The sequence below is a fragment of the Melanerpes formicivorus genome, unplaced genomic scaffold, assembly GCF_026170545.1.
Source record: "Melanerpes formicivorus ecotype bairdi unplaced genomic scaffold, bMelFor1.0.p_v2 SCAF_58, whole genome shotgun sequence".
In the NCBI taxonomy this organism is placed as follows: domain Eukaryota; kingdom Metazoa; phylum Chordata; class Aves; order Piciformes; family Picidae; genus Melanerpes; species Melanerpes formicivorus.
The window spans coordinates 3,701,262-3,726,909 of record NW_027142410.1 but is presented as its reverse complement, the minus strand read 5'-3'; the positions used below and the strand labels follow the sequence as shown (position 1 = coordinate 3,726,909).

The 25,648-nt window shown below is 45.9% G+C and overlaps 2 protein-coding genes across 25 annotated transcripts in view; both read right to left on the bottom strand.

Annotated features, from left to right (window-relative positions):
* MADD (MAP kinase activating death domain) overlaps window positions 1–10,333 on the bottom strand; it is an 88,322-nt gene extending 77,989 nt beyond the window's left edge. For all 22 annotated transcript variants that reach the window (XM_068161549.1, XM_068161570.1, XM_068161548.1 and 19 more), the window contains exon 1: window positions 10,272–10,333. The gene's annotated coding sequence lies outside the window, so the exon portion shown is untranslated. The remainder of the gene's footprint in view (window positions 1–10,271) is intronic.
* A 4,138-nt stretch (window positions 10,334–14,471) lies between these two features.
* The window catches only part of NR1H3 (nuclear receptor subfamily 1 group H member 3), a 31,754-nt gene continuing 20,577 nt past the window's right edge, over window positions 14,472–25,648 (bottom strand). For 2 of the 3 annotated variants that reach the window (XM_068161542.1, XM_068161541.1), the window contains exons 3-9: window positions 23,763–24,032; window positions 20,593–20,801; window positions 20,139–20,318; window positions 19,630–19,729; window positions 17,782–17,895; window positions 16,863–16,957; window positions 14,472–16,462 (exon numbers count right to left, since the gene is read on the bottom strand). In XM_068161542.1, the coding sequence (XP_068017643.1) occupies window positions 16,316–16,462; window positions 16,863–16,957; window positions 17,782–17,895; window positions 19,630–19,729; window positions 20,139–20,318; window positions 20,593–20,801; window positions 23,763–24,032 (1,115 nt within the window). In that variant the 3' untranslated portion in view covers window positions 14,472–16,315. The remainder of the gene's footprint in view (window positions 16,463–16,862; window positions 16,958–17,781; window positions 17,896–19,629; window positions 19,730–20,138; window positions 20,319–20,592; window positions 20,802–23,762; window positions 24,033–25,648) is intronic. The other variant, XM_068161543.1, reaches the window with a different exon arrangement.

Below are 25,648 nucleotides of genomic sequence, written 5' to 3'. Positions count from 1 at the left end.
TGTGGAAACAGATTTTGGTAACAAGAGATCCTTAGGAGCCCTTCTGAAGAATTCTAATAATTTAAAGATTTCTTCCTTTGCTGCTACAGAATGGTATTATCTCTCTGCCTTCTGAAAACAGTACTGGCACAGCCAAATAGGTGCAGCCTCCATATCAGTTTTCTAGAGCAAAATGGAGACAGCATGGGCACAGACACTGACAAACAGACTGAACATGACCAAAATCAGCTCACAAACAGAAGGGTCATGCCACACAGACAGGAACAGTTTTGCACCATCACAGAGTGAAGCTGGACTAATTGAGGTTTTCAATTGCTGTAGTGACAGATTTCCACATTCTTGTCATACACTGGTCCCTTAGCCTTGCCTCCTCTCTTGCCACTGCTTCAGCCAAACGCTTGGCTAAAGCAGCCTGCTGTACATGCAAGAACACACAGTCCCCACATATGCACATGCTGTGAAAACAGACCCACAGGTAATCTGATTCAGATCAATCTCCATAGCAACCCAATCTTTAGTCCCTAGATCTTAGCCTGTTGGGACTATTTATAGAGCAGCTGCAGCGCTCCACCCCCTCTGCTCCTCCACCAAAGCTCCTAGCACTGCCCACACTATAAACAAGCTTCACCCAGGCACAAGGACTGCCTGGAGGCAACGTTGAAACACAGCCCTCCTGGCACCTGCAGGTCTCCAAGCTAGATGACAGCATAGTATCTGCAACACATTAAACATGTCAGAGTCAGTGAGGTTTTCCATATCTATTAATACTGCAAATATCAGAAGTCATTCTTGCTCATGGAAAGATGACTACCAACAACAGCTGACAAATCTGCTTATCCACGGACACGTAGGATGCTTCCACAGACATCCACTACAGCTGCTCCTTTAGTCTTGTGCAAAAGGCCGTGCAAAGTGTGCCAAGGCAGAGGCACAATCCTCACAGGACCTTGCAGGCAGCAGCAATGCAAAGGAGTGGTCCCAGCAGTACCTGTCAGTTCCTACCCCACAGTAATGCAGTTGTACCCATCAGTGGATCACAGAATCATAAAACATTAGAGGTTGCAAGGGACCTCCAGAGATCATCGAGTCCAATCCCTCTGTCAAAGCAGAATCACCTAAGGCAGACCACAGAGGAATGCATCCAGATGAGTTTTGAAAGTCTACAGAGAAGGAGACTCCACAACCTCTCCGAGCAGCCTATTCCAGTGCTCCATCACCCTCACAGTAGAATACATAGAATAAACCAGGTTGGAAGAGACCTTCAAGATCATCGTGTCCAACCCATCAACCAATCCAACCCACCCAAACAACTAACCCATGGCACCAAGCACCCCATCAAGTCTCCTCCTGAACACCTCCAATGATGGTGACTCCACCACCTCCCCAGGCAGCCCATTCCAATGGGCAATCACTCTCTCTGTATAGAACTTCTTCCTAACATCCAACCTGAACCTCCCCTGGCGCAGCCTGAGACTGTGTCCTCTTGTTCTGGTACTGGGTGCCTGGGAGAAGAGACCAACATCCGCCTGTCTACAACCTCCCTTCAGGTAGTTGGAGAGAGTAATAAGGTCACCCTTGAGTCTCTTCTCCAGTAAAGAAGGTTCATCCTCATGTTGAGGTGGAACTTCCTGTGTTCCAGCTTATACCCACTGCTCCTATTCCTGTTAGTGGGCATCACTAAAAGAGAATGTCACCTTCATCATGACACCCACCTCTCAGACATTTATAGACATTAATAAGATCCCCTCTCAGCCTTCTGGAGACTAAACAGCCCCAGTTCTCTCAGTCTTTCTTCACAGAAGAGATATTAAAGTCCTTTAATCATCCTTGTAGCTCTACACTGGACTCTCTCCAGCAGATCCCTGCCTCTCTTGAATTGGAGAGCCCAAAACTGGGTATAATATTACAGGTGTGGTCAGACCAGGGCAGAATAAAGCAGGAGCAGAACCTCCCAAGACCTGCTGGATACACTTTTCCTGATGCACCCCAGGATTCCACTGGCCCTGATGATTGAAAACCATGGAGTTATGACATTCATCTGTTAATTGTTTAAAAGAAAAAACAGAAGGCAAAATCAAGACCAAGACCTTGAACAAGCTATGAGAGATAAGCATGTGGGAAAGAATAGTATGCAAATACTGTTAGTCATTTTGTTCTACTACACTCCTGAGGAAAGCCATCAACACAAAACTAATACAGGAGAAGCACACACTTGTACTTTTAGAAGTACTCTGCTTGCCAGTGGGAAGGAGCTGACAGATTTTCGCTTCAGCACCAGCTCATTTTCCACACTTCCATTTAGGCTAAACTGTCCTCCTCTGCTGCCTGAAACACTTCTCTCATTATCCTCCCTGCAACCCCTCACAGTGCAGGGCATACAGAGCACGACTCACTCTCTTCTCATAGAACATAAATTCTAGCAAAAAAACTCTCTCTAGCCAGTTCTCCTGCTCTACACTGTTCAGTCTGTCCTTTTTCCCCCCTCCTTGTTCAACATCCCTCTGGCAGGATATTTTTTTCCAAAACAGAACTGTTTTCAGCTGAGAAACTTTCTTGCTGCTTCTGAGCACAGTCTAGACCCCAACACCCATGAAAGACAATGGCATCCCAGCTTGTCTGAGAAACAGTGACCAGCAGGAACAGGGAGGTGATGATCATCCCACTGTACTCAGCACTGGTGAGGCCACACCTCGAGCATTGGGTTCTGTTCTGGGCCCCTCACTACAAAAAGGACATTGAGGTGCTGGATCGTGTCTACAGAAGGGTAATGAGGCTGATAAGAGACCTGGAGCACATGGCCTATGAGGAGTGTCTGAGGGAGCAGGGGTTGTTCAGTCTGGAGGAGTCTGAAGGGAGACCTCAATGCTTTCTAACTGAAGGGAGGTTGGAACAAGGAGGGGGCAGCCTCTTCCCCTTGGTGTCAAGCGACAGGATTACAGAAAACGGTTTCAAGCTGCACCAAGGGAGGTTTAGGCTGGATATTAGGAAATAATTCCTCACAGAGAGGCTTCTCAAATATTGGAATGGTCTGTCCAGGGCAGTGGTGGAATCACCATGCCTGAAGGTATTCAAGCAGTGTGCAGACATGTGCTTAGAGACGTGGTTTAGTATTGACCCTTCCGTGCCGGGCCAAGGGTTGGACTGGATGATCTTTGAGGTCTCTTCCAACCAGACGTATTCTGAGATGCATCCATTCCCAGCCCTTTGCACACTCCCACAACATGGGCACCCATCATTTGTTCCCAAAAGCCAACACTGCAAATGCACAGCCATTAAAAAAAAAAAGGAAAGGTGCATGTGCTGTTTAAATTGAGAGAGCTGCCAGATGCAGCTACAACTGCTAAATTATTCAGTGGTCTCCCTTGCCACAGCTCCTCCCTCGGCCTTGGTAGGAAAGCAGAGAAGAGGATTGCACGAAAGGACAGCAGGTAGAAAAGACACAGTGAAGAGTGCACCACTGGCTAGTGGTGTCTCTTCTCACATAGGTTTCAAGCTATTCACCTTATCATTTAACAGGTGGCATCATTTATGGCCCCATCGAATACAGGCACATTCAACTCTTTCCTGGAGATGATCCACCCAGGGACAAATGACAGGCTCACCCGGGATTCCAACAATAAATTCCAGCCATTTATAAGGCAGAAAAGAAGGACACTCACAGCATGCAAATGCTGAAACATGAACTGGAAAGTAAAGGAAGTAGTTGAAATCATCCAGTTGTTTGGCCATTATCAGGAGTACAGAGCTGGTACTCAGAAGTTCACACCCGTTGTGTCTTGTCTTAGAAACACTCAGCCTCTCCCCCTGTGTGTGCCACCTGCCTTGCTCTTCTTTCCCTCTACATGCCTTACCCTTCTCTTCATCAATAGTGTGGAAGATCAGACATTCCTACTCTCCAACCAATCCTACTTCAAATTTGGTGATAAACCACAGTACCAGCTGGTCAAAACTTGAGAGGAAATGAGGAGAAACCCCCATTTTCTCTGTGGGATGTGAGAAGTGCGTATTTGGCAGACTCATCCACTGTAAACATTGGGGGAAGCAAGCTCAGAGGGAAGAAAGGGTAGGAACCACCTCAAGCAACTGTTAGGGCCAGTGAGTGACAGGACAAGGGGTCCAGAGACAACCTTCTAGACATCAGCAGTGACCACAGCAAAGTCACACAACCCATGCTGAAGACTAACAAGAGAGAGGAAGAAGGGAGAGACAAGGTGGCCTAGAGGGCAGAACAAGCAGGCCCAGCATAGTGCACTTCAACCTCTATCAAGTGGAAACAGAAATAGACATTGCAGCTGAGCTGCTCAGTGTTCATGGGTGATGCAATTTTGGTGAATACTAGGTTTGATTCTTAATCATCTTTATCACAAAGAACACTGCTGTCCTCCTGCTATCTGATGAGATGCAAACAGGCTGAGCCAGAACCCCCCATTTCCTGCCACAAGTGCCTTTCCAGAGCACGTACAACGTACTCGAACAAGCGGAGATCCAAAGAAGCTGGTGTCAAAACTGTGGGCAAGAAGGCAATCAAACATTTGATACTGATGGTGGGGAAATCAGTTGGAATATAAAGGGATGGCAATGAACTTGCAGATGTAACAAAGAAAAGGAACAAATTAAGAAAACAAAGACTGCCCTGCTTATCAAAATAACAGACCATCCCTGGAGGACATCAGATACACTGCTGTTGATCAGGGCATCTTTGTCCTGTGTTAAAAGAAACAAGGCTAACTTCCTGATTCTCACAAACACAACTCAGGACAGCTGTTTAGACATTTAGCCACAAAAACCTCAAAATGGAGAGATTTGACAGACATTGGAGGATACATCAAAGGCAACATGACGACCAGCCCTTTTTTGAGGGCGACTGTGAAATACTGAATGCTGTGGATGAAACAGAAAACCATGAAACTTTGTTCCTGGCTCCTACACAGGTGTACTAGGACCTGGAAACACAACAGTTTCTTATTTAACCACAGTGCCTAGGAACACAGAACGAGAACTGCCTCAGTATAGGTAATTTAGGCATATGCAAACAGCAGTTCTTACTTTTAAAATGAGTGGAAGGGCCCTGCCAGTTGCAGCAATTAAAAGCAAACAACTTTGCACAATTCGTTGGTTTCTAGGCACCAGAAGGCACAGCCTCCCCATTTGTGAGTTCTCTGGAAGAGAGATTTTATAGGTCCTGGCAGTATGTGGGTAATTTCTTCAGGGTTTTGCAGAGTTTGGGGGTTCAGTTGCTTATTCTAATTCCAAGAGACCATGTTTCTCAATCATCAACAGTAATTTTCATGTGGTCATGACAGGTTTAAAGGCCTGCAGTGACAGAGAATCTAATCACTCCAAAATTATCTTCTAGCTCAGACAACAGAGCAAGGACCAGGTGAAGTTTAAAGGTTCAGTTATACAGAGTGAAATGGAATGAAGCTGGAGGTGGGGAGATTCAGGCTGGACGTGGGGAGATTTAGGCTGGATGTGAGGAGGAAGTTCTTCCCCATGAGAGTGGTGAAGCCCTGGAATGGGTTGTCCAGGGAGGTGGTTGGGACCCTGTCCCTGGAGGTGTTTAAGAGCAGGCTGGACGAGGCTCTGGCCAGGCTGATCTAGTGTGGGGTGTCCCTGCCCATGGCAGGGGGGTTGGAACTAGATGATCCTTGAGGTCCCTTCCAACCCTGACTGATACTATGATACTAACAGCAGGTCATTAAAACAGTTTTTCATAGCATGAGGCAGAGAAGGAAAATCAACAAACCCTTCTATCATCAAAAGAAAAATCACCATTATTCCACAGTTTGATAGGTTATCCCACTAAAAAAAAAGCATTCCATTCTAACTGATGCCTCATGCTGCTCATTTTTATTTCACTGTCTCACTGGCAATGCCTTTCCTTCACAAAAATTTATACCTTGAAATAGATGGAGATCATTTAAACTGGGTAGATGGTATCAATCTTGCACATCAAGTTCTTTCACTCTGGCTTCTACACCCTTTCCTCATTACTACAAATGCCCCATCAGTCCCTGTATTAGGTATTCTCTACTAGTGCATTGAGTAACTACATCAAAGCTTCCCTGCTACAGAGGGGGCTGTCTGGACATAGTATCATAGTATCATTCAGGGTTGGAAGGGACCACAAGGATCATCTAGTTCCAACCCCCCTGCCATGGGCAGAGACACCCCACACTACATCAGCCTGGCCAGAGCCTCATCCAGCCTGGGCTTAAACACCTCCAGGGACAGGGCCTCAACCACCTCCCTGGACAACCCATTCCAGTGCTTCACCACTCTCATGGGGAAGAACTTCCTCCTCACATCTAGCCTGAATCTCCCCACCTCCAGCTTCATTCCATTCCCCCTAGTCCTGTCACTACCTGAGATCCTGAGCAGTCCCTCCCCAGCCTTCCTGTGGGCCCCCTTCAGATACTGGAACGCCACAATGAGGTCACCTGGGAGCCTTCTCTTCTCCAGACTGAACAGCCCCAACTCCTTCAGTCTGTCCTCATAGGAGAGGTGCTCCAGCCCTCTGAGCATCCTCCTGGCCCTTCTCTGGACACCTTCCAGCACCTTCACATCCCTCTTGTAATAGGGGCTCCAGAACTGGACACAGTACTCCAGGTGGGGTCTCACCAGGGCTGAGTAGAGGGGGAGGATCACCTCCCTTGCCCTGCTGGCCACACTTCTCCTGATGCAGCCCAGGATCTGATTGGCTTTGCAGGCTGCAAGTGCACACTGAGAGCTCATGTTGAGCTTTTTGTCCACCAGCAAATGTAATGCAGTATATCTTAATGCAGGCACAATGCAGCCAAAGGACCTTTGCAGCAATTAATCTGGGTTGTAACATATGCACTGCCTGTCTCTAATTCCTTCCAATGGAAAATAAATAAAAGATTGAACTCTCCAGTCGGTTTTAACAGAAAAGTATCACTATCCACCTCGTGAGCGTGATAGCATTACCCACCCAGTTCAAATTCACACCCTGAAATAGCAGACAAACCACTGAATTTTACACACCACTGTCATCCATTCTCATGCACCAAATCTTCAACAGCGGTTTGCTTGTTGTTTTGTTCCTCTTGTTTGGTTTGGGGTTTTGTTGTTTTGGGTTCTTGGGGGGGGTTGGTTGTTTGTTTGTTTAAAAGCAATAAATTCATTTTTCTAACAAGTGTATCTGGGTAGAAGCATCAGAAAAAAAATCTATTAGCTCATGTGCCTTAAATGAAAGCCTGTTAAGAAATGTGTTCTTCTGGAGTTCAGCAGTACCTTGTGAGTTGCTATTTAAACACCAGAAATGTTCATAAATATCTGGGGTTTCAGCTGACTCATCAGAAAAAGATGTTAAATAGACCAAACTGAACATCTTCCCAGAGGCATACCTAGTATATCCTCTCTACACATCACGTGGATATTTGATATGGCTTGGGGGGAGGGGGGGGTGGAAAAACAATAAATGGTGAGCCTCTATGCCCCTCACCCCAAGCCAGATAATATCAAAGCAAAAGCAAACATAAATTGAGGGAAATTATATGAGTAAGTATTTTAGTATGACCTGAGATGCACTGATGACTCTACCATCTTTACTTAACCATCAGTACTAACACTCTAAAAAACTAAAAAGCCATGTTGGATAGATGAGTAAGGCTCAGCATTAAGAAATCCTTCAACCTTCTATTTTCTCTGCCTCCAGAATCCTTCTGAAACAGACTGAGGTTGGACTTCGTTAATTACAGACCCTGTCAGCTTTCTGAAAAGTTACAGAATGGTATTAAGGTTGAAAAAGAAGTTTGTCCTCTAGAATAGTGATAGGACTAGGGGGAATGGAATGAAGCTGAAGGTGGGGAGATTCAGGCTAGATGTGAGGAGGAGGTTCTTCCCCATGAGAGTGGTGAAGCCCTGGAATGGGTTGTCCAGGGAGGTGGTTGAGGCCCTGTCCCTGGGGGTGTTTAAGGCCAGGCTGGATGAGGCTCTGGGCAGCCTGATCTAGCGTGGGGTGTCCCTGCCCATGACAGGGGGGTTGGAACTAGATGATCCTTGTGGTCCCTTCCAACCCTGAATGATACTATGACACTATGAATATTTACATTAGGTTTCTCCATGAAAACTTTAAACTAGAAGAGATAGTATTTTTTTACCAGTTACTACACAGCCTTTGGTTCACCACCATTTGGCACACAACACATACATAATGAATATATATATATATATCTTGGCCATTTTGTGTGGACAATGTACTTTCACTGTGGTCATCATTTTCCTTTTTGCTCACCCAGTAAAACCAGAACTGTTTTTAAAGTAGTAGTGGTGTGGAAACTAATGCAGTAAGACTCTGAAGCTTACAGCTTGAAAGCTGTTAATGTAATAAAAAACCAGAAGTCCAGACTGGCAATCAGGGGCAGTACCACTGGGTAAGCATGTACAAGATCTTTCAGCGTGGACAAGATGCTATTATTTTCCAAACAAAGGTATTTCAGAGACTTGTTGATGATTTTGCATTTTATTAAACACACAGCATAACTGCATCATTAATTTCAGGGTATATTAAATTGGGGGTCCCAGAGCTGTGCATTACCTAACAACACAAAAGTACAGCAAAAGAACTATTTCATAGCTGGAAGGATCGATCAGTGTTACATAATAGGCCATGAGGGGATTACCAGAACGGGTCCTGCAAAAACTGCATTTTAGCCATGTTATGAGGTGCTCTCTCTCTCTGATGTGTCAGGATTGCAGATTTTCCTTAGTGCTGAAAACAGCAAGTACTTCTTGTGCCCCTCCAACACAGTTCCCACGCTTCAAGTAGTAGAAAGTCCATTAAAAAACAGCTTATTTGGATGACATTGGTTTGGTTATGTGACCCTCTTGAAGCCATAATACATCTTCCCTCCCCCCCTTTCTTCGGTCCACCAGCAACATCCTTTTTCGCAAGTAAGTGATGCTGCAAAGAGCACAGCAAGGACACTTGAGAGCGTACCAAGAGAAATGCTGACCCAGAGTTGCACAGAATGTAGAGAAAATGGCTGGCTCACCTAGGGAAAGCACAATATATTGCCAGCTTCACAGCTCTACCTCATCTCCATGGGGCTGTACATGTATAATGTATGTTATCTCATGTATGTCTATTATATACTCTGGTATATGGACAAGCTCAGGAAAAAAGGGAGAGAAGAAAGACCCGAAAAAAATGGAATAAATAACTCTGTTTCCTCCAAGGCATACCATTTCTCCAGCGCAAACAGTAGTGTAAACCAAGCCTTCCTCCCAGCCTTCACAAGAAAATAACATTGAGCAACGCTGAAAGGTGGTGACACCCCTTTCTAAAAGGAAAATGCCCTCGATTTACAGGCTACAGCATAGAAAACTCCGTGGTCTAAAGTGGATTTCCTATTCTATTGTCTCGGGGAGTAACAGGATCTGCTGTTTACAAACCAAGGAGTAAAAGCACCTTCCCAATCACATTACTGCAGCAATCCTCTCACAAAGGTGCACACCTCTTCAAAGGGGATCGGACCGCCCTGCGCCTCCCTTCTCCCTGCCCTAACTCCTGCCTGGTTAACCTCGGCAGGGAGAGAGGAAAAGCCGCCGGGAGGCCCGGCCTGGGCCCGGACCTGCCCGCCGGGCGCCCCGCTGTGCGGGAGGGCGGCGGCCGGCTCCGCTCCCTCACATCCTCGGCCGGCCGAGCCCCCTCTCCGGCCAGCCACGCCGCCATTTCCAGGGGCGGCCAGCCCCAGGGCCTCACCGTCCCCTGCTCCGCTGGAGACACGCAACCGACCTCCCCAGGGGCTACTGCCCGTTCCCACCTGGGGACACCGGCTGCGGGCAGAGCCCCGAGGCGACAGCCAGGAGCAGCCGCGCCGAGCAGCGGACCATCGAAGCCAGCAGCGCCGCGCACCTGCGGAGCCAGAGCCCCAGAAGGATGGAGCAGCTCTCGGCTGCGCCGCTCCCCGGAGCGGCAGGCCACCATCTCTGCTCCCTCCTGCAGTGACCTTGCGGTAGGGCTCTCGTCGTACGTGAGCATCACCACAGAGACCAGCCAGGCGGTACAGCAAAGCCAGAGATGGGCTGGGGCACGACGAACCCCACCGCCAGCTGTCCGGGTGGAGATCACCTCCGGCAGCGCTGGCCGGGCTGGCTCCGCACTCCCCAGCACAACCGACGCGTAGGGACGCTGGGGCAGACTCCCCACTTTCAAGACTACGTCTGCACAGCCATACTGAACAGACTGCATACACAGTCCTCATGGGCACCCTCCCACTGCGGGCGAACGAGATGCCCCCGCTCACCTGCCTCACCGCCGCCGTCGTTCCCTGGCCGCGCTGCGCCGCCCAGCCAGTTCCGCATCGAGCGCCAGGAGCGGAACGCGCCACTGCCACCCGCGGGGAGGGAGGAAGGGAGGGAAAGAGGAGCGAACCACTCACTGACGGCGGGGGGGGCACCACCACCAGGTGCCCACAGAGGGCGCTGCAGATGGCTTAGTAAGGAAGGGAGCGGGAAGGGAGCGGGAAGGGGCCCGACCCCCGCCGGCCGGTCTGGGCCAAGCGGGAGGCTCAGTCGCTTCTGAGCCGGGCTTGCGAGACACGCAGAGCTGATGGCCCCGGCCCGTGGCCCCATCACCTTCAGCTGTTACCTGGGGATGGTGGGCCACAGTCTGATAGGTTGCACGAGGGGAAAAAAAGCTGCATGGACGTGGCTCTCCGGCTCATAAAATCATCAAGTCCAACCATCACCCTAACGCCACTATGCCCACTAAACCACATCCAAGTCTAGATGGTTTTGAGGATCTCCAGGGGTGGTGACTCCATCACCTCCCTGGGCAGCCTGTTCCAACGTCTGACTGCTCTTTCAGTAAAGAATTTTGTCCTAATATCCAACCTAAACCACCTCTGGCACAACTTGAGGCCGTTTCCTCTCATCCTCTCACTAGTTATTTGAGAGCAGACCAGCACCCACATCACTACAACCTCCTTTTTGGTAGTTGTGGAGAGCCACAAGGCCTCCTCTCAGCCTTCTTTTCTCCAGACTTAACAACCCCAGTTGTACGACTTGTTCTCCAGGCCCTTTGTTGCCCTTCTCTGGACATGCTCCAACACCTCAATGTCTTTTATGTAGTGAGGAGCCCAAAACTGAACACAGTATTGGAGGTGTGACCTCAGCAGTGCTAAGCACAGGGGGACAGTCATTTCCCTACTCCTGCTGGCCACGCTTACTGATCTAGACCAGGATGCTGTTGGCCTTCCTGGCCACCTGAGCACACTGCTGGCTCATGTTCAGCCAGCTGTCAACCAGCAGCCCCAGGTCCTTTTCCACTAGGCAGCTTTCCAGCCACTCCCCCAAGCCTGCAGCATTTGCATGGGGTTTTTGTGACCCACGCAGACTTAGCTCTGTTGAACCTTGTACAGTTGACCTTGGCCCATTGATCCAGCTTCTTTAGGAGCCTTCCTACCTTCAAACAGATCAGCACTCCCACTCGATTTGGTGTCACCTACCACACATCAGGCTGCATCCATCCCAGACTGGGTAAAGATAAGCTACATTCTGATTCCAACAACTCTGCTACATGAAGTATGGAGTTTCTGCTTTCAAACTTTGTCCTGGCAAGCAGAAGCTGAAGCCTCAGAGCAAAACTAGACTCCAGGCAATGAAGGCCAGTGAGAAGAATCATGTGGCTAAGGAAAGGCTGCCTTACAATAAGGACATACAGTGCCATATACTTTTGTTATCGAAGTGAAACCATTGAGTAACTGCTTAGACACTGTTTAAGTTTGGATTGGATATATTACATTTTTCTTTTATGGAGGACCATTGATCAGAGACTTCATGGTGTAAAGCTGGTTAGTTTGTATAAACAATGCATGATTCGCTAGGGAACACAGCCTTGAAGAGGAGCTGAAAGATTGATGATGCCTGGCTTGTGATGGAAATTCCCACTGAATTAAAACAAAAGGTTGTAAGAAGACACCAAGGACATCAAGACCTAAAGGAACAAGAACTTCCTGTAAAGGGAAGAATCTTCTATCAGCAAACTGTGAAGATGTAAGTGTTTCAGCATATGTTCCTAATGAGCAAACTTCATTCCCTAAGGTATCTTTATGATAATAAAACACACACCCCCTTCAGCTGAGAAGTCCACCCCTCCCAAAGCATGCACTGTTTTGTAGATACTACTGCTTAAATTGAAGGTGAAGAAGTTGTAAACCAAGCAAGAAGTAGAACAACAATAAATATGCATAGGTAGGAGGATTCTGTTAATCCATCTTGTATTAAGGTGTAAAAATGGAATTAGGTTGAACGTGCTTTTTGGAAGAGAAGGCTCCGAGGTGACCTCATTGTGGCCTTCCAGTATCTGAAGGGGGCCTACAGGAAGGCTGGGGAAGGACTTCTCAGGATCTCAGGTAGTGATAGGACTAGGGGGAATGGAATGAAGCTGGAGGTGGGGAGATTCAGGCTAGATGTGAGGAGGAGGTTCTTCACCATGAGAGTGGTGAAGCCCTGGAATGGGTTGTGGGGAGATTCAGGCTAGATGTGAGGAGGAGGTTCTTCACCATGAGAGTGGTGAAGCCCTGGAATGGGTTGTCCAGGGAGGTGGTCGAGGCCCTGTCCCTGGAGGTGTTTAAGCCCAGGCTGGATGAGGCTCTGGCCAGCCTGATCTAGTGTGGGGTGTCCCTGCCCATGACAGGGGGGTTGGAACTAGATGATCCTTGTGGTCCCTTAGAACCCTGAATGAAACTATGAAACTATGAATACCACCAAGCTCCTCACGTAGCACAAATCTGAGGTAAGTAAAATACCTTTGGCTTTTGCATGCCAGTTAAATAACCCTGCTTTGGGGCTAACACTTTCACTCTCTATGTATTGAGTTACTTAACTGCCGTTTTGCTACTGGCTGCCAGAGATCACAAGAGAATTTGGTTATTAAAAGCTTTAATTCTTTCCCAGCTTTTATAAACCAAGTACACTGTGCACCCAAATGCCTTTATTAACAAAACCAAAATTATTAAACCCCCAAAATGCAACCAAAACTAGCACAAGTATCCCAAGGGGAGGAAAATGGGGGAGGGGTAAACTAAATGCTTGATTTGATATTCCATGTCTGTATTCAGCCCATTGTAGAGGAACTGGGATTTCAGAGATATGACCATCTTTTCTTCCTCCCTCTGTTAATCTGAATAAATTGTAAGAAAGCATAAAGTTATGCCCAACAGGGAGCACTGCCAGAAACTGTAGTTCAAGCACCCCATGGTTTCTCCAGTGGCCAAGTTAGCAAAATTAATTTGAAACAGGTAAAGTACAGAGACTTAGAGCAGCAGGACTGAGTCTCGAGCCAAGGCATCAGTTTTGCCACATACAAAGGGCTGCTGTGTTCTCCCAGAACACCCACTTACTTGAGCTACCCAGGCTAACCTGGCAAGCTACTATAGAACTAAAAACTAACTGTACTGATTTGCACTTCAAAACAAGAGGATGCAAATATGGTAACAAGGAGCTTCTGTTTGATTACATGGTAATGAGAAGGGTAAAGCCAGATGCAAGGAAAATCTGGTTTTCACCACTGCCACTAACTACAACGTTATGGGTTATTACCTTGAAAATCCCTCAAACTTACATGCAAATTTTTTCTTCAATGAAACACACCTCAAAATTAAGAAAGTTAAGCTAAAAAAGAAGCTGATTCATTATTGCTGCCTCTTCTGATCACTGACAAACTAATTCTTTAGTAAATCCTTTAGATGTCCTGCCACCTTCTAATCCATCCAGAGCTAGGTCAAGCTCTGCATGTTACTTCCCACCTCATACTCCACTGCAGTGTCCTATAAATCTATTCCTATTTCCTCTTGCTCTGTTTCAGTAGTTGCCAATTTAGGAGCATAAAGTGATGCAGAAGCTTCTGCAGACTAACCTGTGGTGTGGAACCTTGCTCCATTTCCCATTGTGGCAGTGGATCAAGCAGATCGTCAAGTCCTTAGGTAATAGGTAGTGGCAGAGACAGGTCTCTGCTTTTCCCTTTGAGGTAGTGTGTATGGACAGCTATTCCTGGTGCCTCTTCTATGATGATCATTTCTTACACATTTGTACCAGTTATCAGCTGGGATCCTGCTGAAATCCGTTTGAAGGCCAGGGGCACATGGGACTCCAGTTCTGGCGAGCCATGATATACAGAAAATGGAGTAGAGCACACGGAATAAAAGGGCTGAATTCTGACAGTAGCTGTACAAATCCATGTGAGGTATGTATGGGTGATTTGCAGTCTTCATGACACACACTTCCTTAAACTGCCTTCACCTATTTGCCAGCTCTGGCACAAAGCAAGGTGCATAGCAAGCTAAAATCTCATAGCAGAGGCCCAAAGAAGCTGTCTGGGTTTGCACTGCTATTTCTTATCCTCAACCTATATACCCACTTCTCTATCAACGCTGAGCTCGTTACATCATAAACTTATTCCACCATCCTCTAGTCTAATGACAGCACATCAGAGAATGTCAAAATCCTGGATTAGGCTTTATTCTTTTATATAAACATTAACATTTCTCAAACAGATTAGTTAAAAATACAGATTTAAACAAGAATTTCTGCAATTGCAATGAGTTATAAAAAACAACAGATTATTTTACAGATTGTTACAAGTGCTTTACAAAGGTGCAGAGTGAAGGCCAGTGGCAGGGGACCAACCTCAAGTGCAAAATGGACACGATACCCTCACCATGGGCAGAGCGCTCAGATACACAGCCAAAAAAACCAAAAACAACCCCAAAAAAACGACCCCAAACAAAAAACCCAACACAAAACGCCCCTCCCCCTCCCCCCCCAAACAAACAAAAACCCTGAGCCATGTGAACCTAGGCTCTTGGGATACTCACCGGGCAAGCAAACATAGACCCCTATGATAGAGAAGACTGATGAGACCAAGCTACCAGGATACTTCATGTTACATCTCTGAGATCGGCCGTAAGATATTGTTTCTTGGAAAACCAGAACGCATTTTACAACACTATGTTTCTGTTCTGTCAGACAAAATATTGCTGTAAATCCTAGAATACTTATTGATGTGGATACTTAAGAACTTGTGGCATAAATCCAGCATGGATCTCACAGTGCCTGAAGTAAAGAAAGGATAACAGACCCAAGCGTCCCTCTAAAGCAGTTGGCACTCCTCATACAGGAGGGACTTCCATATCCCATGACCATCACTGAAACCTTGAGCAAATACCTTGGAAGGACTTTGGCAAAAGGAAGACGACGCAAGTGGACTCGGTCACACACAATATCCTTGCAGGCCCCGATCTGACAGTTGTGCAGACCATAGCTTACACAACGCTCACGTATTTCACTAACTGCAGCGTTGCCTCTCTCTCCTTAGCTGACACATCTTCACATCCACCTTGGAACACTTCTCACATGCTCCAAATTCTTGGAAGTTTTTGAGATTCTTTCGCTACAATTACCTTGCCTAGGTACCGGTCCATTCCACCTATCCTTCTTCTATTCCACCCCTAAAGACAAAAATCTATGCCCTGATTTGTTTTGAACTAAAGCTTTCCAGCTGTTAGCAAATCAAAGGTAAAGTGAATTGGCTGAGAACCACCAAGTAATAAAACTGCATTGTATTACATTTTTTTAAATCCACTACTTGATGCCTGGCATCTTTCTGACGTGCAAACGCTCCTCACCCAGAAGGCCTCCCTGTTAGACAAAGAGCACTACGCGTTAGAGCAGTTCTTTTTCCAAAAGAGGGCCAGAATGAACGGGCAGCTCTAGAGATGAAGTCTCATAATAAAGAAAAAACAGCTACTTCTCTTGGAGTCATTGTAAAGGGCATCACATACAAGAGATTTTATTGATAGGAAACCCAGTGAAACCCCTAGAACATCCACACTGACTTCCCTGAGCTCCTCAGATCCAGGTACACTGGGGACCCTGCAGAAGCCTTTTGAGCTGGGTTACTCCCAACAGAGAGGGTTTGGCAAGTTCTTGCAAATCAATGAGGGAGGAGAGGATCAATGGGCAAGCCCTCAGGACATGCTTAGAGAAGAGAAAGACTCTGAAGAAAGAGGCGTATGTGTATGCTGGGAAGGTCTTCATTTCTACCGTTTTCAGACATTGCGTGTTATTCCTTTGGGGTATGGGCACTACACTGAAACCAACCCCCCCAGCTGATCTGCCCCCGCTTCCTCCCACACAAATCTCATGACAACATTAAAACCTCTGGCTCATCACTCCCTGCACTGCCTAGCCCAGAGTTCAGTGCTTTGGAGAGGGGAGGCTGGCTTCTCATTAGCAAAGGCTGGGAGATGGCATTATGTCAGCACGTCAGTGCCCTGGGAGCATGCAGTCACTCATGCACATCCCATATTTCTGAGAGCAGGGGAGGGAGTTTCTTGTCCTGCAGCCGGAGGGCGAACACCTGTTCGGAGTGGACACTACTTAGCGTCCGCAGACTGACCAGCTTCATTAACATGCGTGGAAACATCAGGCGGTCCTGCGGAATCAGACCAACAGAAAGCTGTTAGCAAATTCACATGAAAGCTTTGATAACATAACATAACATAACCGCATCAGATGATGCACGGTAACCACAATTCTGACTTCCAACAAGTCTGGCATTCTCCAGGAGGTGGTAATGTGGAAGAACGTGAACATTACACCATGTCCCAGAACTCCAGACATTCCATGCTGGCTAAAGTATAGAACGTGCTGGAACATAATACAGAACAGCAGGCTGTGACAGTTCACAAATCCTGCACTTACAACTGCCACCAAACAACCACCAAAGGGAAGAGCATGACAGTCCAGGCAGCAAGAGACCTGCTACAGACAGTACAGCAGGAACTGTGCCTGCATACACAAAATCAGTTTGTCGGAGCTGGTCACACACTTACGTTTGGTCTGTTGATACAAATGTAAGAATGAAGGGCTTCCACATAGGTGTGCTGCAGCCTCTCCACCAGGGACTGGTCCTGCACATTTGGTCGGTCTGCCAAAAAGCAGGTTAGATGTAAGCACGTTGTTACAGGCAACTTCACTGAACTTGACATACCTGCCTAACTGCAGTCCCTCAATGGAGTCTCTCCCTGAAATCTCATCTAGCATTCACCCAACACAGCTGAGAGACTCACCCATGGCTGCAGCAGCTATGTCAGCTTCTGTAACTGTTCTTTCTCAGTGATACCTACTGCACACAGGGAGTCCTATCTCACTCACTCTTATAGAGGTGGAAGCCTGAAGAAACCAAACAGTACTACATAAGTGTGATTGGTCTCACGTTCCTATCCCAGTGAAGATGAGAAGCTGCTGTGCAGGAGGGAATGGGAAATACTCTCCAGCAGTTGAGCCAGGCAAAAAAAAAGTAACAAACAAAAAATTTCTCTTTCAGGTCACAAGACAGAAAACAGAAGCATAGAGATGGCATTCCTGCCTCAGAGCAGTACTGTGTCACACAGAGAGTATCTTTACTTGACCACTAGATGTCACTCATGCCATGTGACCGGCACCAGAGACTTGCACCAAGTACATTAAGGGGACAGTAAAATAGCAATCTCTAAATGAGGAAAATAAACACAGGCTGATTTTTCTATACTTTTTTTCCATCAGTGGGGAATCTGATTTCATCTGGAGGTGGCACAAGACAGTTCAGAAAATAATGAATATCCTAAACAGCAACAGTAACATGCTCCCGTTATCACTAGATCCTACACACCCTCATTAATCACTCCTCTTCAGCTTGTGACCTTCCGTAACTCTACTTTCTCTGCCCTCTGACTCACTGCTGCAGCTCTTCAGATTTCCTTGACTTTTTACCTGCAGAGAAAATGTTGATGGCGATTAAAAGTGCATATTCAGCATCGTTGAGCTGTAGCTCATTCATTCCCTTTGAGAACTCAAAAATGGGGTTAATGAACTCAAACTGCAGACCTGCAACAACAAAAAAAGAGAACAGGGTGAGGCAACAACAACTGTTTCCTCTCCTTCCCTCCCTCCATCTGGTGGAATAAACTGCATGAAACCTATTGCAGTATGCCAGTTAGTGGAGAGCACAGGCAGGCAGGAAACACCCCTTACATCATGTTCCAAGAGCCGGTGAAATCTCCCTTTACATCCCACCACTACTGGTGAGCACCAACAACAGCAGCTGATGAGTCAGGCTCCAGCCATAAAATGATGCTATGTCTGGGTTTTCAAAGAGCCTTAAATGCTCCACAGCACATTACCTGGCAACGGCTAGAGGCATGTATCATCAACTACTGGAGAAGTCCACCAAGAAGTATGAAGTGTACATTATGTTATCTACACTTTCCACTCTCACATCACCATCTCCTTCAAACCCAACAGCTCCCTTGCTTTCGAAGAAAGCTTTAATCCCATGCTCTATATTCATGTGAATTGAAAATATATAGTTCTTAGAACTCTGAATTATGCCATTTCCTTCAGTTCAGAAAGATGGGAGAGTTGAGGCAGAGCCTGGCTTATGCTTCCAATCACCTCCCTTCAATAAATGCAGTTAGGCAGAAATGCTTTGGTATTTATCATCCTAACTTAGAGAGGCCACTGTCAAATCAGGTCCCTTTCTGCTATGTGCTATACAATCAATTGGAGGTGTTCAGGAGACTTGACAGGGTGCTTGGTTGCATGGGTTAGTTGATTAGGTGGTGTTGGATGATAGGTTGGATGCAATGATCTTGAAGGTCTCTTCCAACCTGGTCTATTCTATTCTATTCCATTCTATTCTATCATCCTGAAAATTTAAGGCCTTCCCCCCCACAAAAAAAAAATCTAAGGTTCTGATTTCCTGCAGTACAACCACAACAGAAAAGGAAGAACAAGATAGAGTGAATCTTTCTGGCTGCTTACTTTTTGCTTTCCTAATGATTGGGGCAAGGGGAGGGGGTGAAAAAAACTATCAAGAAGAGGATCACAGAGGGAAGTTGAACATAAAGGCATCTCAAGTATAAATGGTTAGATAGCTATCCAAGGAACCAAAGCAAAATGATTACATGAAGGACAGCCAAGCTGCGTTTTCCGAAATGCTTTAGATACATACTTCCTGTTACTTCACTGGAAATCACATACAGCAATTTCTCCTGGAAAAACACTTAGAAATCACATCACCACAGACCATCACATACTGAGCTGGTGACATGTCTAAAGCACTCTGCAGGGATCTTCCATAGGGACCTCACATCAACTGAAATCCTATTGACATTATCACTCAGAGTATGCATCTAAATTAGCAAGTGATACACTTGCAAAGGAGAGAAGACCGGGACTCGATTTGTCGTGATCTAATATGGCTCTAAGATACATGTCCCACATAAGATCTCTACCAGCAAGCAAGTTCACACCAGCTGCTAACCCTAGCTACCCTCTTTACAGCAAGACTTTCATTCAGTGGGAGTCCAAATTTTCCAAAGCAAGTTCACACCTAACAGAAGCTAGGAACTGAGATAGTTTCACATATTAAAAGAAAGAAAGGGAGATATAAAAACATAATGAAAATAGAAAGGGTGGTGGGCCTATTGGTCTGGCCCTGCTCTTGACCTCTCACCTAATTTCAGCTTTAAGACACTACATTCTATTTCCAGCAGCCCACATTAAAAAGATTCAAGAACACAACACAGGGAAGGAAGAAACACCTGTCTAATGCACCACCTGCTTTGGCGAAGTCATCCCGATTATAGCTCAGGTCCTTCAGAAAGGTGATGCTCTCGATCTCTGGATTGTAGCGCCGAGATGTCTCCAACAACATAACCTGAAACCAGAAATGGGTATACTTGATTTGAAAACAAGAAAGAACATTACAACATCAACAGTTTGCTGAGGGTTAGAGCACCTCCTCCTCAAAAAAAAACCAACCCAAACCAAAACTCCTCCACAATGTCTCTTTCAGAGTGCTTAAAAATTCTAACATAAAACTCTGCTGCATCCTTTGTGGTGTCTGATTCTAGGAAGAGGGAAATACCTGCGTACCACTACCTAGGCTCTTGCCTCATTCTCCTCCACAGCCCTTTGCCAGTACAGCCTGGCACTATAGTAATGGTCCCACAGCCTTCAGCCTGCCATCCCAAGGGAAAAAAATGGGATGGAGCCAGTTCTCCAGCGAAGTAATCCCAATTCTTTCATCACTGCTTCTATGTGCTGTGGTGGAGCCAAATTCTCACCTCTATGGTAGATGTCTTCAGTAAAGCGATCTGATCTTCCCTGGTGAGCTCCAGGAACCCAGGGAGTTGCTTGGCGAAGTCCACAATCTCTTGCACAGAGATAATTGCAAGCTCTGTGAAATGAGCAAAACGCTGCTGCCTTGCTTCACGGTTGTTAGGGTCAGGAACCTGCGGCCACGGCTGTGGGAATGAGAAGAGACAGCGTATGTATGTGAAAGATGGAGACAGGGCAGAAAGATGAAAGATAAAGAAAGAGGAAAAGATGAAAGATAAGAAAGAAAGATGAAAAGATAAAGTCAACAGAGGAGGAAAATGAGGCACATTGGAACATCATCCTTTGCCATTCTTCACAGAACTTTAGCCTACAGATACGATGCCTGAAGTATCTCTATTCTCCCAAATCATTTACCCACAACCACAACTTCTTATTCGAGTACACTGGTAGTGTTTTTACCGTCACTTTGAGCCTGTCTGTGAACGAGCGCTGGTTGCACTGCTGCTGAGCAGCCACGAGCTTCTTTATCATGCTCAACTGTTCAGGCGTCAGCTTGTGGGAAGGGCTGGGTGGATTTGGAGGGTTTGGACGCACCACAACTGTCCGAGCCTGATTGTCTTCCTGTTTCTTCAGTTTCTTCAGCTGGATCTGTTCTTCAGACAGAACATCTAAAGCAGAGACAGCCAGAGATCAGTCATGACAGAGGACCACACTGGAAACCACACTAAACACAGGGTGACATGTTCTGGATGGAGAAGCAGAGATCACAGCGACCCATGACTGGTATGTCAGAGTGTACACAACACAGACAGTGATGCTTAAAATTTGTTTATCCCTCTTTTCCCTTCTTTAAGCTGCTCCCTTGCCTTTCTTTTAATCATGCTGTCATGAAAAAATGTTCACAAAGGACAGTGGCTTCCTTCAGGACACCCTGCAGATCTCAGGAAGACAACATTGAGTTTCCCCATTGAGCGGTTCCCCCACAATGCCACATTGTAACAGATTCTAACACGTGCTCTCTTCACATGCCACGGTGTGACCACGGTATTTTACATTATCCTGCTGTTACGTTTTTTCCCCAATATCACTATATTAACAGCTTGTGTCATTCCATCTTCCTCATGAGAGACCACTCAGTACTGAATGGAGCTGGAGGGTGAAAAGGCCAATTTTCTACACAGCCCACCTGCAGCAGATGATAGAGTAGGAACATTGCAAGATAAATAAAAACAGAGTAGCTTTGCTGAGGACCACAAATCCTTCAGGAGTAGGGCGAGAAGTCTTCTTTGGTTGCCAAGTCAAAGGATATGTCATTTAGACATAAGGTTGTATGGAATAAAAGCACTCAGAGGCATGTGTTGTGAAAAATCTTACTGGATCAGCTACTTACAGGCTGTTAATGAGTTTTAATGGCAGTAACTAAGTTAACTGCAGAATTCATTGACCTGAATGTAGAGGAGGTTTGTTTTAAGTCAAAGCTGCAAAAAAAAATGAAACCTGCATCCAAAACTCCAAACCAACCAGACATACATGGATTCAAGAGAATCATCCTCTGAGTTAGTGATGGATGAACAAAAAGCAGAAAAGGGACTGACTGGAAAATAAGCCATGTCTTCAGGAAGAGAGGTTAAAAAATAAAATAATATATATATACACACACATATAAATGAAGCTTGACTTTGCAAACATGAGTTTAGAAGCGATGAAAGATTATTTGCCCGGTTTTTAGGAATAGGCTAACAAGGAAACACGGCTGCTACACAGGAAGGCAGGCCCTGAAACTGAACAAGTACATACTTGCACTGCTCAAAAGAATCACGTTAAACGTTATGACAAGAACTGGAGAACATGGGAAAGTGCGAGAGCATTCTGAAATGGATGATAAACAGGATTGGAGAGAAAGATGAACACAGCATATTCAAGATGAGAGCAACCTTTATCCCTGACTTCCAAAAGGGAGGAGGGACACCCAGGTACACACACACACACACAACAAAGATTCCAATTCTAACAACAAAAATATTCAATAGAATTACCAAATCAAGGCAAATATGTAAGATTAGAGAATGCTACTCAGAGTATTAGTTTAAGAAGGGACAGCACTTGACCAAGTAACTACAGTCCCTCATCTTGGGACTCAGATGCACAATGATTTTTATAGCCAAGTACCAAGTCAACAGATATTGCTGAACCCTGAAAACTGTCTCTATCTGCCATCTTCTATACCATATAAAATTCAAAGCAATCTAAGTTACTCAGTTTGCCACGAAGGAACTATTTATGATTCACACCGGCTTAAGAACAATAAACTGGCCATGGATAACTTGAGGCTGGGAATGAGAAGAATGTTTCCAACAATTAGAAGGAAGTACAGCAATGAGCTTCCAAGTGAAACAGCTGGAAGAAAAAGCCCTCAGTTTCTGACAAGATTTACAAGGCAAAGTTGCAGTGATGATTACAGCGTTGACAAGAATTACCAAGTACATGTTAATAACAGTGCAAAGATTCCTTTTAGTCTCATTTTCCTGATCTGCCTTCAACATAAGACAATGTGTAAATGCAGAAAAACATTGAGGCTCTCTAGCATCGACCTGTAACAGAAGGGTAGCTAGGTGGACAGACAGCCTTGCTACACAGCTTTTCAAGTAGCTCTCGGGGCAGGGGCAAATAGGGCCATGACAGCATACTGACTTAATGCTGATACAACCAGCGTGGCCAAGATACCAATTACATATGTTAGGTGTGCTGTTTTTCATGTTGGGGAAAAAAAAACAAACAGGCAAACAAAGAAAAGAGAATGTAAAAACAAACAGGCAAACAAAGAAAAGAGAATGTTTCCTTGATGCAGCTCAGTGGAACTGACTTTTTGCAGTAGCATTTCTAATATACTCTCTATTGCTCACTGTTCTGCGTGTCAGAAAAGGAAATTTCACACAAATTTAACATCAACCAAGCATCCATTTGGTGACTCTTGGCCAGCAACAGGATGAAACCTGGATGCCTTGGCAGAGGAGGGCTGTTACTGATATATGATCTGGAATGTTGTTGAATATTCAGAAACTGCAGCCTTAAGGCTCGCATGAGAAAAACAGCAGAGTTCACTAAAGGGAGCAATGAGATAAGGTCTGCACAGAAACAGCTGCAGTGCTGTGGTGCTGTCCTTGACCTCTGTCACAAGCTCACAGTACGAGGCAAAGGAAAATGCCTGCTGTTCAAGAAGAGTGATCACCAACCTTGCAGTCTGATCACAGTAACAAGACAGACACAAGCCTGAGCTTACCGATACAGTTGACAGCATATCAAAAAGCTCATAAATCGTAGTAGAGAGCCCTTCCTCCGATGTCACATTCCCGGAGTCCTTATAAAATAGCATGTTTGAGGAACACAGCAGGGCTGGGGCTCTCAGCACACAAGTGTTGTTACACCAACAGCTTCACCTCGCCACGTGATCACTGCCAAGCTCTTGGTGATTTCCCATACATTCCACATGCAGTCTGCACGGCTCACAGGTGACCCCCAAGCTCTCATTGCTCACTTCTTCACACCCACAGCCTCCCAGCCCACCCCAGCCCAGCAGGCTTCCCGCCCAATGGCACCGGGATCCCAGCAGCAGCGTTTCCTGCACTCACACTGCTCCCGCATGCCCGCTTCCTGGCACTTGCGCAGCCGGCACTCCTGACACTTGCGACGCATGTACATGTCCATCTCGCACTTGCCGCCGTTCTTGCAGACGTACTGTGCACCTTTAATGACACTGCGCCGGAAGAAGCCCTTGCAGCCTTCACAGCTCAGCACGTTGTAGTGGAAGCCAGAGGCCTTGTCCCCACACACGCTGCACACTTCATTTCCCAGCATCTTAGGGGCTGGGCCCTTCTTCCACTTCAGGGGGGGATTTTCTACTGACATGAACAGTAGCAGGGAAAAGGAAAAACAAACACACAAAAAAAGAAAACCCACACACATGAGGCAAGCACAGTGACTGCAGCTGACTGCCCCATTTCTTATAATGACCAGTATCTTCAATCCACTGTCTCCCAAACATAGAGATGAAAAGGTCAAGGCTCCCATTTGAGAGACTCCCCCTTCTGGGTAAGTATATCTTCTGCAAATAAACCAACCATTGACATCATCCAAACGGTTTCACCTCAGCTATATAAACAGGCTATGTATTAGCTCAAGCTACATGTTCTTCTGCACCCTCCATCAGCAAGAGTGAGAGTTAAGATACCAACGTGATAAAGAGCTGCAAACAAGTTCAAGCTGAGATCCAAGACTGTGAAGAAAGTAATTTTCTTCAGCATTCATCCCCAGTTCTCTTACTTCTGCTCTCTGCCACACTCATGCACAAGGATAAGGAAAAATGGTTCAGCAGTCCTTCACAGAAAACCAGTGTTGAAACTGACTGTACATACAGCAGAATGAGTAGGAAATCCCGGTAACTGGAACACTCAGGCAATCTGTCAAGACGGAGGACAGCAGCTTCATGGAGGTAAGAGCCAATAAGCAGGCAAGCAGCACCCTGCACAAGCTCTGTAAGCCTCCAGACTGGTGAAGCCATCATTTTCTCTTCAAGAAGAGTGCTCCCCACTCCTAAAACTGAAGCACTCTCTTACTGACAGTTAACTTACTAAACGTTGTTATTCCATCCAAAACAGAGGACCATCTGAAACACCACTGCTTTGCACCTCAGAGGGTCTTTTGCAGCAGCTCTCACTTCTTCCTATGTCATCCTCATGGATCTTAATCGTCACTTAATTGTCACATCTTGTCGCTGGTTGTGTGTTTTGAAAACATCTCTGGTCTGCTCAAACTTGTCTCACCTCAAGCATTCCAGTCAAATGCTTACCAACATTATTTGTATATTCCCTCCCTATCAGCTATCTCGCTTTTTGTTCCATTTAATTCTAGCCACGCTGACATTTGTCTGCCCTGCACAGCTCAGTGCAAGTGTTTTTCTCTCTGTCAGATATGATAGATTCTTCTGTGGCAGCTGCTCATAAAGATTACAAACAGCATGTCTTGGTAAGTTTCCAGATTATGTTTAGATATGCCTGGAAAGCCTTCACAGTGGAGCTAACTCATAGGGATTGGTTTGCAGAACAAAGGTGTTACATCTCCTAATCATCATCAGGGTTACAATGGCATGACTCAACTTTTGTACATATGGTTCTAACACTTGAATCTTTACTCAGTTACACTTACTATTCGGCTTGAGGTCCTGAAATGCTAAATAGTTTTAGGTCAGTGTCAGAAATTATTATTAGTGTTGATCACTACATATTGGTTTTCACAGTCTGCAGTATCTCGGTGTCAATTTTCAATCCCATTGACTTTACCGAGGTCTGGAGGTCACTCACTTTGGCCTTCACTTCTCAGTGCAGATTGGGCAGCAGTAAAATGTCATCAGAAAGGTTAAGTCTCTGATATTCCTGTCTCTTGTTCTACTGTATTTCTCTTCACACAATCTATTACCAAGAGGTAATATTGGAATGCCTACAGTCTGCCATTACATCTA